The 15787-nt window shown below is 43.1% G+C and overlaps 1 protein-coding gene across 3 annotated transcripts; it reads left to right on the top strand.

Moving 5' to 3' along the window:
- The first annotated feature begins 1057 nt into the window (after positions 1 to 1057).
- On the top strand, positions 1058 to 15781 carry sh2d3a (SH2 domain containing 3A). 3 transcript variants are annotated; one of them, XM_034535385.1, is made up of 19 exons: positions 1058 to 1366; positions 1586 to 1677; positions 1795 to 1912; positions 2931 to 2989; positions 3106 to 3263; positions 7366 to 7405; positions 7561 to 7677; positions 8044 to 8187; positions 9007 to 9326; positions 9492 to 9577; positions 10446 to 10565; positions 11133 to 11290; positions 11444 to 11638; positions 11811 to 11972; positions 12155 to 12270; positions 12722 to 12893; positions 13723 to 13834; positions 14133 to 14318; positions 15078 to 15780. In XM_034535385.1, exons 2-19 carry the CDS (start codon positions 1588 to 1590, stop codon positions 15269 to 15271), a joined length of 2547 nt encoding a protein of 848 aa, XP_034391276.1. In that variant the 5' UTR covers positions 1058 to 1366; positions 1586 to 1587; the 3' UTR covers positions 15272 to 15780. The 3 variants fall into 3 exon arrangements, with proteins under 3 accessions (XP_034391276.1, XP_034391360.1, XP_034391445.1); XM_034535469.1 differs by having other exon boundaries at positions 1107 to 1366; positions 15075 to 15781; XM_034535554.1 differs by lacking the exons at positions 1058 to 1366; positions 1586 to 1677; positions 1795 to 1912; positions 2931 to 2989; positions 3106 to 3263 and adding an exon at positions 5181 to 5299 and having other exon boundaries at positions 15075 to 15778.
- Positions 15782 to 15787: the final 6 nt, after the last annotated feature.

The raw sequence follows: 15787 nt of genomic DNA, 5'->3' as shown, positions 1-15787 counted from the left end.
CTCTGACGCAGCCTCACATTCACACACACACATGCATGCACACAACACTGCTGCTGCTGCTGCTGCTGCTGAGTGGTACACGTTGATTGTGAAATGGTTCCTATTATCTGTGTACCATGAAATCAGTTAGAATAGGAGAGGCTGTGTATTTGTGCAGTACAGCAAGAGAGTTTATCAAAAGATAACTGTGTTGGGCAACAGCGTTATTTAGACAAGCCAACTTCCAATGTGGTAAAAGGACCTAAGTTGATGCCTTGTGCATTTTGTGATTTAAGTTTGTGGAGGTCAAATTCATCATTTAACGGCATCAAGTTTCTTCACAAAGATCCTATTTTTTTATGTCGCTAAAATTCTGTAAGAATCGCACAATAACTAAAGATTAACAAGTATCTTAAGAGTATTAAACTCTTAAACTACAAAAGTAAAGTCCTATATATACATAGGGTATTATATATTGTTTGAATGGATTCACAGCTGAGAATCTCAACCATAAAAACTCCTTCACACAAAAACTTTATGTTTCACTTATTTAGTATCACTGGATCAGAATATGTGTAAACTAGTGCAAGGACATATTGTACATACATACAGTTGGGGGACCTGTGAAAGACATAAACAGTAAATAGTCCAAATGGAAGCAGTAGACGCTGAGATATCCCAACTTTTAGACCTCAGAATGCATCAAGCTAAAGAAATGCTTGATCCTACATTACCCATAATGCCCCGTAGCATCTTTTGTTACACTCACTGCCTCGTAAACACCGAAGTCATTCAAATCCAACGCTACTAGTTTGTCACCAGTCACCGAATATACAAAACAACTTCAGTCTGAGTGGTAATCCTCGTAAAGAGTCAATCCTGTGTCACTTTTTAGTTTAACACCAGGTGTCAGCCTTGTTCACCGTGTTTCCTGCAGCTCCTGCAGCTCCTGGCATACTGCCTGGACAGACACACGCATGACATGTCGCCTAACAGTCTTACATTTTCATATCCCCCATTCTTGTTTTTCTGAACTCTACCTCTCTATCTCTCTCTCCCTCTTGTGACAGGCCTCGACCTGCCCTCTCCGCCTCCTGAGAGCTCTGGCTGATTCCTGCGCTGTGATTTGCTGTCGTCTGTGGGGCACCGAGTGCCCACCGCCACGATGTGATTGGCCTTTTGAGAGACCCTGCAGGTTTGAGGGGGAGCGGGGGCTCCCACAATGAGAGAGTGAGAGACAGTTGCAACTCAGATGAGAGCGGCTGCGAAAGGAGGAAGGAACCCCCGAGGGAAAGTGAGACGAAAAAGAGGCATTATGAGATAGAAACATTACGAGGAGCAAGAGAGGAGTGGAATCCCAGTGGCCCTCGGTGGACCCTGCAAACAGGTAGGTGTCACACACTGTGGCTGCTGCAAGGCAAACAACACGAGGGATCTCTGCTTATTTGTCTAGCTGGCTGGTTTCCTACAGTAAGCTGATGTCACTTCACTCTTTCATTAGTACTTTACTCAGAAATGTCTGGTGAAAAGAAAACATGTACAAGCATGTGTGTGTGTGCATGTGTGCTGGTATGTAACCAGTGTCTTCCCGGCTTTTGCTGTTCAGACATGAATAATCGCTCCATCGCCTGGTGGCTGAAACAGATCGGCCTGCCCCAGTACATCAAGACACTAGAGGGAGAATATTATGGTCTGGAGGTACGCGAAATGTGTAAAATGCGTCTGTGTGCACTCGTCGTGCGATATCTTCAATCTCCATAACCCTCAATTTCTCTTTATCGCCCCCTCACTCTCCCTCCTTTGGTTTCTCTGCAGGGTTTGCTGAGTGTAACGGACGGAGAGCTGAAGGACTCAGGGGTCGAGGATGCCACACACAGGGAGACCATCCTCAATCAACTGGCTGGACACCGGCAGAGACTGGAGCCGCACTCTGGTGACACTCACCGGCCCATAATCAAAATATTCAAATCATTATGAAAATGTTCCAGTGTTTATCAAGTGGAAACATATTGCATTGTATTGCATCGTAGCCCTGCAAAGTGACTAAATGTAAAACTAAAAATTGTTATCATCTTGGCCTGTGTGTCATTTGACTTTTTTTTAAAAAATATCCATCACAGAATGCATTCATATTTTGGGATGGTCCCCTGACATTTCCTGCATCGTCAGTTAAAAATGTGAAGTTGTCCAAGTCTTTTGTTTATGACTAAAGACCTGCAAAACAAACAACACAATGTCATTCCCATCAGTGTCAGTGCACATTAGACGTGGGCCAAAGTACAGTCTCGGTAGCAACGGGTGTAAAGATTATTTTATTTTGAGTTGCTAACACAGACTTCCATACAACAATTTAAAGTGGCCATCTCAAAGACTTCCATTTATGCCACTTTAAATAAAATAGTCTACGTAGAAGACGAAAAATAATAATAGGTTGGTTATTTACGTTTTTAAATGAGATACACAGCTGCATTGAAAAAGTAGCTGTTGAAATCATTTGTGCTAATAAGCAAGTGACACTTTGTACACACCTGTTAATTAAGTCAAAATGTTACTAAAAGTTATTTAAGTTGTTCCTGCTTATTGTGTTTTAAAGAAGTTGAAGAATGTTAATGTAAAAATCTAGAGAGGAAGGCCTGAATAAACAATGAATATTCCCACTGCTGAATGAATAAATTGAACAATGTTGTATATTGCATATACATGCACACCAATGAATAGTTCAACATTTTGGGAAATATGCTTTATTAGCTTTATTAGCTAGAAACAGGTGGACACATCTGGCTAAAAGTGAAAAAAAATAGAACCTATTAAAATGTGGCATCCTTTTTTAAAATTCAGCTTCATATCTAACGGACCAACATTTCCTCTTTCTAAACTCTGCACGACAGAAAACGTGCATATTTTGTTCCCAAGTACAAGTATTCCCTTCAAATGTCCTCTCGTCCTCTCAGGTGTGCAAGTGGAGCGCCGGGTGAGCCGGAAGTACTCCCTGGGCTCTTCTGTCGATCTGGTGAGTCCACTGAGTCAACTGTAAAACCACCTCCAGCATTTTAAACACATCAATTAAAAACAATGCAATCATCACCAAACACTGTTTGGGTCTCAACCATTTTTTTTCTCCTGCAGGTGAAGCCGAAGAAGGACCTGTTTCGTCACAGCATGATGCCCCGCCTCCAGCGCGCCGATAAGAAGCACCGCCTCTCCGCCTCCTGCTCCCAGCTCCGCCCACTGAACGAGGACAAGGCTGTCAGCGAGGCAGAGCGCTGTCAGGACAGCAAACACAGGTAGGATGGAGTGTGTGTGTGTGTGTGTGCGTGCGTGTGTGTGTGTGTGTGTGACCCACTTTCTCCAGGTTCATGTTTAGCTAATAATCAACTGGTGCCTCTTAAATTGAGTTTGTGCAAGTTGAAGTGTACTCCCTGGACAATGTGAATTAAATGCCTTTAAGGATGAATGACATCTTGATATGTAGTTACTTACTTCCATCGAACAGCTGATTTTTAGATGACTAACACAGTGAACGACACACCTTGGGACTTTGATATGTTGGTCACACTTCCTCCCCAGTGAGCGGTCAAGGACTGAGTGACAAAGGCCAGTGTGTGTGTGTGTGTGTGTGTGTGTGTGTTTGGAGGTTGTTGGTCTTAAAAGGAATGTTTATTGCAGGCTCTCTTTCAGCATTAAAGGGCCAGCTCAGCTAAATTACAAAGGGACATGTTCGTTTTCAGTCTCTCCCTGGTGCTACTTAGCTTTGGTTTTATGTGCTCATGGTTTGGAGGAAATGAAGTCAGTTTGTGGTCCTGAAAGAACTGAAAATGTTCAGCAACTCCCAGTTCCAGTTTCTTTGGTCTGACCAGACGGCAACAAGTACAGGTTTTAGTTCACTGTGACAAAGAAATACAACAAATCCTCAGAATTTAGATGCTTGCGACGAGGTAATATCTGCATTTCTGTTTGATGACATTTTTTTCCTGTCAATTGTTTAAAGAGCACAACTTTTGCACAACTGCAGGTCGACAGGTGAGCAGGATCTGAAGTTAGTGTTGAGCATTTAATAAAAAAGAACGTCAGCTTAAGGACAACTTATATTTTCTCAAAGTTGATCATCTGAGCTGCACAACATATTTATCATTTTACTGAAGCATATGCTGTGCAGCTGTGTTATGTTGAAAAACATATATTGAAGTGCTCCGATTGTTACTAACGGCAGAAAACACGATTTAGAATGAACCATTTCCAGCAAGAATTGTTCATACAGGTTCTGGTTATAGGGCCCAAGAGTCGTGCTTTTCCACTATACACACAACAACCAAATTATCTTCATGGCTTTAGTAATCTATAATAATAATATAAGAGGTAAGCGAAACACCACTGTAGTTACTCTTTCATTTAGTTTTAAAAGGTGTTTCCTTTCATGCATAATTGATTTATACAACTGACAAGAACTTTAACTGTATACACGGAGGCTGGTTGTCAAGTTCAGGCACATCTCCGCTCACCAGACATATGGCGCTGAATACTCAAAAAGGTTGTAACCCAAACATGTAGGTGCTAGGTGTAGTAGATAGTCCCGGTCCCCACGGCGGGCTCTGATTGGCTGAGAAACGTTCGAAAACCAGGTGAACAGTTAAACGCACCTAACCGCACAACGCAGTCATATCAATGCGCGTTGCTAAAAACTCACAGCAGCTTCTTTTTTTTAAACCCCGAGTGGCCACAAGAGAGAAAACAGTTACACGTTCTCATTGACAGGAAATGACTGATAATTAAAATCTATAAAAAAAATAAAATGGTAAGAATCGGTGTGGCTGCCAGCAGGCGGTGGTTCTGACCTGAGATCAGCGCGTGTTGGGCAATCATTCTCAATGCGTGTCATAAAACAGATTTAACATGTTTGAAGAATTAGTACCATGTGTGGGATATTTACTGGGGGACAAGCCGCTGCAGCCAGGTGATGCGTCTAGCTCGGCTGTTGTGTGTGTGTGTGTGTGTGTCCCGGTATCCGAGGAATGCCGAGCAGATAGCCGTGTTTCAGCACCGGGGGCCCCGGGGCGGGGAGGGGGGGAGGAGAGAAGAACTGGTTCGGGAGAAACTTGTGGGAACTCGTCTGAAAACTGCGCACGGAGAGGAGGGCGAAGAGGAGGAGAAGGGGGAGCTGGGAGGGACCGACGAGGGGGGGGGGGGGGCAAAGAAGACTTGAACGTTGCAGCTCCGAAGCTGTTTTGTTTGTTTGTCGGTGTCAATTTAATCCACAAATATCGTTAAAAATAAAAAAAAAAGAACATGTCCGGGACGCACGAGCTGTGAAGAGGACCGACAGGTAGGAGAAGCGACGGTTAAACTGTATCTTAACGTTAATTAACGCGAGACTTACGATGTTTAATGAAGTTTAACTCGTGGTTTGCAGTACAACAACAACAACAACAACAACGTAAACACGTATTCTTAGTTCGGACACATGCAAGCTGTTAAAAATCGGGGGGGGGTCTTTTTTTGATATGAGAAAAAAAAGTCGTCCGTGTGTTGCTTTTTTTTTTTAACATTTTTTTATCTTGACGTTACCTGAAGTCAACTAACACCTGTTGCACAATCTCGACACAGAAAGAGAAGCAACACGAGGCCACTTCAATGTTAGTTCCAGTTAGCCACATCGGATTTTAAACGGAGGAGTAAACCATGTGGCTGGTGAAGCGTAACACAATAGTTTGACACACACAACGTGGTGTCGGGTTGTGTCTCTGCAGCACACCGCTCAGGTGTTGTGTCGCCTGGACCAACGCCCCTCAAACAGGATGTTGCACGCAGCCTCGTAACACATCTCACAGCTGTAATTTATGTAATTTATCTGCGCGTGTGCGTGTTTAAGTGTACGTGTGTCTGGAGGTTTTGAGACTTTTTATGAAGGTATAATAAGTTTTTTTTTTGGGGGGGGTTAAAACGTTTTAAAGAGGGGCTTTTTCAACGTTTATGGTATTTTGGATTTTTTTTAGTTTATGTTGGTTAATATTTCCATAAATTTAATTATAATACTACAGTATTTTTTCCTGATACTATGGACACTTAACGTGACGATTTAGGTCAGTAAAAACTATACACAACACTGGCTTTTCTTTTCTTTTTCAGAATTTGCGGTTTTTCTTATGTGATAGTAAACTGAATATATTTGGGTTTGTTTAGTCAGACAAAAGAAGCAATAGGAAGACACAGCCTTTGGGTTTTTAGCACAACTGTAGCTACGGTACGATTTGAGGACACTAAGGTAATGTTCTCGTTATTTATTATAAGTGTGGAGGTTTTAACAACCTTGGGGGACTTCCATTCTACAGTTAAAAACTTGCATGTGATGGGCATGCAGAGTCATTACGGTATTTTTAGACTTTATCGAAGATTCAGTATTTGTCTACACAATATTTATTTCTGGTAGGATATATGATGGTAAGCCTATAAACCTAAACACTACACGTTTTATAGGCCATTGATATTTAGAGAACCTTTTCAAGAACAGCTCTAAATCTTGCTGAACATGTACTAAACTGCAGATTCAATTATTTAGGAGTCTGAAGGACTCATGACCTCAGAAATTTCTAAAATCTTGCTATGACTTCTGTCTGTGTGATAACGGGCGTCATGGTTATGGCTGGAGTTCTAAAGAAAGACTTGAGTTTATGGGGTTTATTTTTACAGCATCGCAAGCTACACGGCCTCCAAAATGAGCATAAAGTCGACTCAGCACCATTCTGAAACAGTTTTAACCAAAGCTAAAAAAATCCTATCCCTCAAGAATGTAGGATTTATCGCAGTACTGCTACATTCGACTAAAGTAGTTTTTGCTTTAGCACCTAAAAGAAATTGGCAAATTAGTGTAATCAGACGTATCAACGTGTGTGTTTTTGGGGGTTTTTCTTCCGTGGATGTTGTATAATTTATGAGTTGTATTCGGGGGTCAAAGCAGGGTAAATAAGTAAAAGTCACGCCACTGTTTGTGCACATCCCTCAAGCAATCCCCGAACACCCAATTTGTTCCACATTGTTAAACCACAGCGAGGGGCACACATAGATTTACTAGACTGGCTAATGGCTCATGTGATGGCCGAGGGTTATCTAGTGGGGCCGTCCTGCTGTGGGTTCTCTGAGCTGTTCATCTGTTAGCCGCGTGTTTACAGAGACAGGAAGGTGGAAGCTTAGGGAGGAAGGAAAAGGGAAAAAAAAGAGGCACACTATTAAAAGGCCCTCTGTTTTTTTTTGATGGTGTTAATGACAGATCCAGACCTTGGCAGTGGCCTTCCATCCCTGTACTATTCATGTTCGAAAAGGAAAAACATTGCACCGTTATCTGTGACTCCTTTTTTATTGCTCCAAAATCACGTCTTCTCTCTTGTTTTCCAGCAAGAGGAGGAGTGTCAGCGCATACCTCAGCCAGCTGAAGGTAAGAGGTTAAAGCTTGCTGCTTCTCTCACTAGCCCCTCTGTGTGGCTGCCTGCATATTTTCCTATATCCCGTGCGCACGTATATAAAATGTGAGCAAAGAAAGCGTGCAAGAGGAAACAATGCGTATTATGGTCTCTGCTCCGTGCGTTGCAGTTGTTCGGTGGTCGGAGAGACATGGACTCATTAAAGAAGGAGCTGGAGGAGGAGCTGAAGCTCAGCACCGATGACCCCACGAGCCATGCGTGGTACCACGGACCGCTGAGCCGAGAGGTGCTCAAAGGACCACACTGTTCTCGCTGCGCTTACGCTTAAAAAGCACATTTTTATTCACACAGATTAAAGGAATAGATGTACTACTATTTGGGAAATGCACTTTTTTTTTGGCTTTCTTGCGTATAGTCAGATGAGGAGATACTAATACAACTCTCACATCTATAGAGGCAGACTACTTTTAGACAGTCAGGCTTTCCCTTTGCAGACAGTATTTATGCTAAGCTAAGCTACCTGGCTGGTGGCTCAAGTTTCATGCACACTTGCCAGTTCATTTGGTACACATAGCTACAACTAATGCAGTCTAATGTCACCATCCTGGATCAGTCCTACCTTCACAGAGGTGTTGATCAACTTTGTCTCCAGGCTGCAGAGTCTTTGTTTGAGAGGGACGGAGACTTCCTGGTCCGAGACTCGAGCTCTTCCCCCGGCGACTACGTTTTAAGCTGCTTTTGGAAGGACGGGCCCATGCACTTTAAGATAATACGAGTGATCCTTCGTCCAAAAAAGGTACGTCTAACTTATGCTACTCCGTAAGTAGCTCCAATGCAAACCTTTCACTGGCCTCAGCTTCTTCAATATAAAGATTTTTTTTTGCATTTCATTTCATTGGTTAATTTGTATCTTTATGGGTTTTGTTCGACAAAACAAGCAATTTCAAGAAGTCAAAGTGGGCTCTGGGAATTCACAAACGTTTCTAGACTAAACAATTTATCAAATAATCTAATATCCCAAACTAGTCAATATATTTAAAGTAACTACGTTGCAGTTCATAGAAACTACAAAACTATCTGTTGTTCATCAAACCACCCACCTCCCGTTTGTTGCTCTGGAAAGTTGCAGCTGCACTCAGGCTTTGATTCCCATTGTTTACAATAAAGGACTCCAATGGAGTCATATCAAAACATCCATTGTAGCTTCTCCAATCACACCTGGAGTATAATCTACTTCTCCACCGTTGATCTGTATGTTTCAATCTCTACATATACCCTAATATAATTAATGATGCACTATTGCCCCCTCATAGCTCTGAAACTCAGGCAGAAACATTTAGCCTTTTTTAATGAAGTGTTTAGAGCATGCAGATAAATAGTGGAGAGGTTGTTTATACTGTAAGAGGGATTTGAGACATTTCTTGACTTTTTGACTCTTTACAAAATAATAATTTTGTGACTCAGGGTCACTGTGCTAAGCTGCAAGCTACAATATCCACCTTTCTAGCCTCAGAGTGGGGAGTATCTGTTACTAAAAATATGTTTTTGTTGTTGGACTGTTCCTGTAGAAGCTCTGCTTGGTATGTCATGTGTGTGCCTCCTGTCTGCGTGACAGGGCTACTCTCGGGAGCTGTTCCAGTTTGAGGAGGATCGCTTCGACAACGTTCCCGCTCTGATCCGGTTCTACGTGGGCGGGCGTCTTCCCATCTCCCAGGCCTCTGGCGCCGTGATCTTTCACCCAATCACACGGACCCTTCCTCTGCGTGTCATCGTCGAGCGACATGGAGAGCCCACCAGCACCACTAGCAGCAGCAGTAGTATTAGTAGTCGTAGTAATGGTGGTGCGGGGAAAGAAAGACACACTCAAGCCAACCAAAGGCGCAGCTTCAGCTCTGCACACACCGACGCGCTGCACGTCATCAACCCACTGCTAAGGTGGGAGGAAGTCTGTTGAAATGTAGTCCAGTTCACACACACACACACACACACACACACACACACACACACACACACACACACACACACACACACACACGTGTATAGTGATGACACAAATTCAAATGAATATTCTCAAAGAACTTTGTTTTTTCCGCGCGGCAGGAGTGGAAGTCAGCCTGCGAACTTGGAGAACGTCGGCCGTAGACCTTCGCTTCAGTCGGCGCAGTCTGACAGCAACCTACGAACAGGTACGTCACACACACGCTGCTGTGTGTGTGTGTGTGTGTGTGTGTGTGTGTGTGTGTGTGTGTGTGTGTGTCCGTCGGCCCTGAACCAGAGACAGGCGGCTTGTCATGCAGCAAGGCGTATTGCTTGTGGCTCATGTGGAAGCTCTTCTTATATATTTAAGCACCGGGTCTATTTGTGTCGGAGCAGTTCGTATCTCTGAAGCATGACATTCACTTTTTAAATGTATACAGATGCTATTATTTATAGATAAACCATGTATTTCAGTTGACAGTAAATGTCTCTTTTTCTTTCTTTCTTTATCAATATGTACTCGTTTTCCCTCTCCTGATATGCACTATTCAGGAAACACAGATACAAGATGAAGAGAACGCTGTGTGTGTGTGTGTGTGTGTGTGTGTGTGTGTGTGTGTGTGTGTGTGTGTGTGTGTGTGTGTGTGTGTGTGTGTGTGTGTGTGTGTGTGTGTGTGTGTGTGTGTGTGTGTGTGTGTGTGTGTGTGTGTGTGTGTGTGTGTGTGTGTGTGTGTGTGTGTGTGTGTGTGTGTGTGTGTGTGTGTGTGTGTGTGTGTGTGTGTGTGTGTGTGTGTGTGTGTGTGTGTGTGTGTGTGTGTGTGTGTGTGTGTGTGGTAGTTAAAACAAGTTGAGTACAGCCACAAAGAATCTGTTGCCACATTGATTATACAGAAGTTGTTTTCAATACAAACATATGAGGAGGAACATCTTTTGGACATGTGGCTGCAGGAGACCTCAGAAAGACATTTGTGGACATTCGATTTGCGCGAAGCAAAACTATCATCAGAACACAAAGAAGAAACGGGGGTTCTGCAACGTCTCTTTTTCAACTTCCCGCTGTCCCTCTTCCTCATCCAGGCGTCCCACAGAACACCCCTTCGAAGAACACTGACCCCGCCCCCATCTCCCCCGTGTTTCGCACGGGCAGCGAACCGCTGCTGAGCCCTCGACCGCGACACACACGCCCCTCCCATCCAGGTGACGAGCGTTTCTTGTCCGGCTCTGCCAGAATACACACACAATGTGTGGGGTTTTTAGCAACCTGAAGGACGTTTTCATTCAACTATATAGATATTTTATTTTTGGACCCAACTCTCGTGTGGAGAGGAGGCGCTTTTAACAGAATTTTTAGCTTGGGAAATAAAACATTTCATTTTAAGGGTCTGGTACTAATTAAAGGGTAGAGACACGGTTCTCAATTTTAAGTAATTTCCTTGAAAGAAGCTCCCCATTTACATGAAATATAATTGAACAGCTAATTATTTGAAATGCTTATAATTAAACATATGAGAGACTTTTTTTTTTTTTAAAGGGGTGGGGGTGTTTTATGACTTTCACTTACAATCTAAGTATTTCTAAGATCCTGGTTATGGCCTTGGTGCTTTGAACAGACGGGACTAGTTACAGACACACACACACACACACTTTCCCTTAATCCTTTCTGGAACTTGTGAGTCAGCAGCTTAAAAGTTTTTAAGTACATATGGCAGCGCCTTCTCTAAATATGGAGACACAGGCGCATAACTCCCTCCTCCGCCCCTGCAGGTGGTGGTGTAACCTTGCGAGGTTCCGACGGACAGCTGCACCCCAGAGCTCCTCCGAAACCCTTCAGGGTCTCTACTTTGTTTGCCAATAGCATCCCTCCCCCGCCCACCGGCCGGGTCGTTGACCCCTCCTCTTTCTACGATGAGCTGGTCATCCAGGTAAAGAAGTCATCACAAATCACCGCTCAGCTGGTCATCTTTTATATGTCATGTCTCCTTCTATCAGGAGGAAATCTGTCCCAACAAAGACAGCCTGGAAACCCTCCCTCATCCCCTCTTGCAGAGTTCATGTCCTCTTGCCGTTGTGTCCAGGTGCCGCAGGCCCAGCGGAAAGGTCACGTGGACCGACTGCGCGCAGAGGAGAAGTGGCAGAGCCGCGCCCGCCTCACGGAGACTTCCTTCGGCTTCCTGGAGGCCCAGGAGAACGAGGCGTCATCGCAGCCGCCGACGCTGCCGCAGAAGAGGACGGCGGAGGAAGCGGAAGACTGGCATTTTGAAAAGCCACAGGTTTGTATAACTTAAATACGGTTCATGGTTTCCATATTTGCTTCTGTTGTAAGTAAAGGTGAAGTATTTCAAAGGATTACAGAAGTAACTAGTTGAAATAACTTGATCCTTGCGCATCCCAAAGGGTCCTTTTGTGTGCCAACGTATTAATATCCATCTCACTCCATCACAGGTGGAGTCGGCCTCGTGTTTCCAGTTGGATCAGTTTGAGTCGGTGCTCTTGCCGGAGAACAACCGGCCCCTAGAGCCCAGCGTCCTGCTGACGCTCAAAGAGTTGTTCAACCGCTCCAACGCCGACGTTACCGCTCTGCACATGCTCAGTGTCGACTGCCAGGTAGGTAGCTCTCAATCGCCTCGCGTCAGAATCAATACATGTAAAAATATATATATATGTTTGCACTCCTGATAAATGCTATCGAATGCAAATAGTAGGCACTGTTAACTATAACTTCACTATTCTGAATGGTTCGTATTGCTTCAGTTAACACATTATTCATCATGATCAATGTGTGGCAGGTAGCACGCATTGTTGGGGTGACGGAGGAGCAGAAGACTATTATGGGAGTTGGATCAGGGCTGGAGCTCGTGACTTTGCCACACGGACGCCAGTTACGGCAGGATTTGTTAGAAAGGTACACGCAACTGATTAATTAAAGAGTTAATTAACCCAAACGGCACATTTCCTGACATGTATCCGGGCCATGCCCGATGTCTTTGTTTTAATTTAAGTTATTTCTGATCGCTGACTTTATTACAAAAAATGCACATGAATTAACTTTTTAACTGGGTTGCCGAAAGTATTTGGACTCGATTTGACAGCGACGTATTTTTCCAGCCTTGGTGTCGCAAAGAAAAAGCTCTTACAGTTTTCAGTGGAATGTTTTTTTTCTTTAGTAAACAGTAGTTTTTTAAAAAAAATTTTAGGGAAACTTATAATGGTGCTTTTTTTACATGTCATTTTTAAATTCCTTGACTAAGGTACAACACACTTCTATTAAGTGGGAAATGAGAAAACTGTCCCCACAACTACTTTCAATCCTCTACCCTCTCACACGTCTTATATATACATCTTTAATGTTTTAGGCATCATCTAATATCACTGGGAATCGCAGTGGACATCCTTGGCTGCACAGGGACTGTGAGCCAAAGGGCAACCGTTTTACACAAATTAATCCTATTGGCTCAGGCCCTGAAAGAACACGCCCACAACCTCTACTCCTTCTCGGCTGTGATGAAGGCTCTGGAGATGCCTCAGGTAACGTGATCGTCACTAACGTAGGCTTGGTGGTTAATCCCTTTAAATGAAACGTCATAATATAGTCTGCCATGAGAACTGTCGCCAAGTCATTCTGTAGTACGTCATCAAAAAATTAATATCAAAAGTCATGGTATGTCATAATAAGTGTCTAACAAACTCGTGGTTAAAAGTACGTCATAATAGGTAATTGTATTGTATTTCATTTGACTATTAAAAGTCAAAATATACTATCATAAAAAGCCATAGCGTTGTATGCTATAATAATTGTATATAGTATAGAACCATAAAAAGTCATGATAGTATGTTATTAATAATAATAATAATCCATTTAATTTATATAGCGCTTTTTAAGGTAGTCAAAGACACTTTACATGTTACATTCATACACCGTAGAACAGCTACGGGGAGCAACTCTTGGTCTTGCTCAAGGACACATGGACTAGGGCGGGGATCGAACCGCCGATCCCCTGATTGAAAGACGGACCTGCTAACCACTGATTGACAAATGTCATGGTATCGTATGTCATAAGAAATGCCACGAAAAAAGTCCTAGTATAATATGCCATAAAAAAGTGTCAGACACAATATATCAAAAAGTCATATTTTAGTATGCTATAAAAAAAGTAATGTCATAAAATAGGCATAGTGTATGTCAGTCATACTATAAAAAAGTCAAAGTATAACATCACAAATGTCATAGAGTAGTATGCCATAAAGAATGACCTGTATGCACAAAAAATATGATTACAAATTCACAGCATAGCATTTGGCAATAAATGCAGTTAAAAAAAAACCTGTTATGAAAATAAATAACTTGTGTATGCAGATAATGCGACTGGAGATGACGTGGCGAGCACTGAGGAGGAACCACACGGAGACGGCAGTTTTATTTGAGAAGAAACTCAAACCCTTCATGAACTTGCTGAGCGACGGAGACGGTGAGTGGCGGCGTCGGGAGACGATTACGAGAACGACCGAAAAAGAGTGTCCAATTTGAAATGAATGAAATTGATCACTTTTATACAATTTGTCAGCTTGCTCCCTCTGGTGCCACTAAACGCTGCGTACAACTTTCACTCCACAATATCTGTACAAATACTTTGATGGATGAAATTGGAGCTCGTCTTCAAACCCGGCCTTAAATTGAGGGAAAGGACACCCGTTGCCACAGATGGGTTAAAAAACAAGCGCGGTTACTTTTTAAAAAGGGAAAAGAAATGGCATGTTTTTCTGTAGACTCCGTGGTCCACGGCCCGCTCGCCGTGCCACACCTGGTTCCTCTGCTGATGGCGATGGAGGGCGACGACCCGGTGGAGAACAGCGAGCGAGGCTGCCAGCTTCTCTACGACGTCCTCCAGGCCGCTCGCAGTGCCGCGCTGCACGCGCACGACTATCAGCAGCACGCGCAGTCTCTGCTCACAGGTACGTCTTCTTTTTAGAGGCGCTGGCAGACAAACGGGCCTCCGAACATTACTCTATTCTTAATCTTTTTTTTATTTGACGTTTGTTTGTACAAATGTCACCAATTCTCTCTTAATTGCCCAACTTGTCTCGTTTTGAACCTGATGAATGTGACCAGTTATTGAGATTTGATAATTAGCATAAATAACAACTCTGATTTGCTGTTATTTGGCCAACTGTTCTGCTCTGTTTGGGCAAGTTTCATTCACAATTTTTTTTTTTTTTAGTTCAAATATGAATTTTCCAACAATTACAGATGAATATAAATGATGTCAATGTCAAAATGTGCTCATCAAAATCTAAGACATTTGTTTGTTTTTAGTCAAACGTCAAATTGACAGCCCGAAGACGAATGGAATATTTATTTTGAATTAATTTATTTTATTTTAAATGTAGTTATTTCATAGAAACACATTTATTCGGATTAAGGCATCACACTATACAAAGTATAGCAAGTTAGACCAAAAATAAAACTAGTGTTGTATTCTGTACATCACTTTGTGAGTTGTTTTTTTTTGTTTGTCGCGAAGAGAAAATTAAAAAAGTATGAGAATATTTGTGACGGCAACAAATTCTCAAATCACTCGAGTGGTTCTGGCTCAAGGCCCTGCTTGCACTTCCTGCCAGAGAGTGTGTTTACTCTACGTTGCTCCGAAATGATGCACACTGTGACGTTACGTCATGCGTCTAATCTGATGTCCGTCACATTGCCCCCAGCAGGAAGCTGGGAGCCGGTCCCCGAGCTGCTCGAGGCTTTCCGCACAGAGTTTGCCCTGCGGCTGCTCTGGGGTCAGTCGGGGGCGGTGGCCGACAGAGAGGAGCGCTACGAGAAGTTCGACAAGATCCTTCACGTGCTCTCCGATAAACTGGAACCCGTGGAGATGACCCCGCAACAACCCGACCCTCTGACCTGAGCCTGCAGGGTCCGTCTCGCCAAGCGAAAAAAAGGTGAAAGTCGGCACTTTTGACGAGGGGAACGAAAGATGATCACACGGAACATAAAAGTTATTTTATGAGACGCGAGAGACTTTCAAGCTCGTCAAGTTTAACTTATAAAGGAATGAGTTGTGTGGTGAACGTGTGGGTCTTTTACTGTGAAAAGAGCTGCGTTGGATTCACTTACATGTGGGACGCATCGGTTCACTTCTTGAAATGTGCATTTCTGATACTCGGACACTGTTTTTATCAATACACACCACTCTCATACTTGAGATTCAAAAGTATCGACGTGAACGCGACTAAAGAGTTTGTTCCCTTTGTGCACGATCTGCTGCTGTGAGGAGACCACGCTGGGAATTGTTTTTTTATTTCAGTGTTTTCAACGCAATAAATATCTTAATTTTTGCATGTAACATTTCTCACAAATGAAACTGTAAAGAAACAAAGCCGAGATGTTGTGTGTTTTTTTCCTTTTCACTTTATGACTCAAA

This window comes from Cyclopterus lumpus, chromosome 1, assembly GCF_009769545.1.
Source record: "Cyclopterus lumpus isolate fCycLum1 chromosome 1, fCycLum1.pri, whole genome shotgun sequence".
NCBI lineage: Eukaryota > Metazoa > Chordata > Actinopteri > Perciformes > Cyclopteridae > Cyclopterus > Cyclopterus lumpus.
Note: the sequence above shows the minus strand (reverse complement) of the source record. Positions and strands in the feature narration are given on the sequence as shown.

What these genes read in the sequence shown, in the direction of transcription:
- sh2d3a (XM_034535469.1), top strand. Translation starts at nt 1,588, where the DNA reads ATGAATAATCGCTCCATCGCCTGGTGGCTGAAACAGATCGGCCTGCCC. An exon ending in GTCATCAACCCACTGCTAAG is followed by an intron (nt 9,327 to 9,491) that starts GTGGGAGGAAGT and finishes TCCGCGCGGCAG; the next exon opens with GAGTGGAAGTCAGCCTGCGA. An exon ending in TGACAGCAACCTACGAACAG is followed by an intron (nt 9,578 to 10,445) that starts GTACGTCACACA and finishes TTCCTCATCCAG; the next exon opens with GCGTCCCACAGAACACCCCT.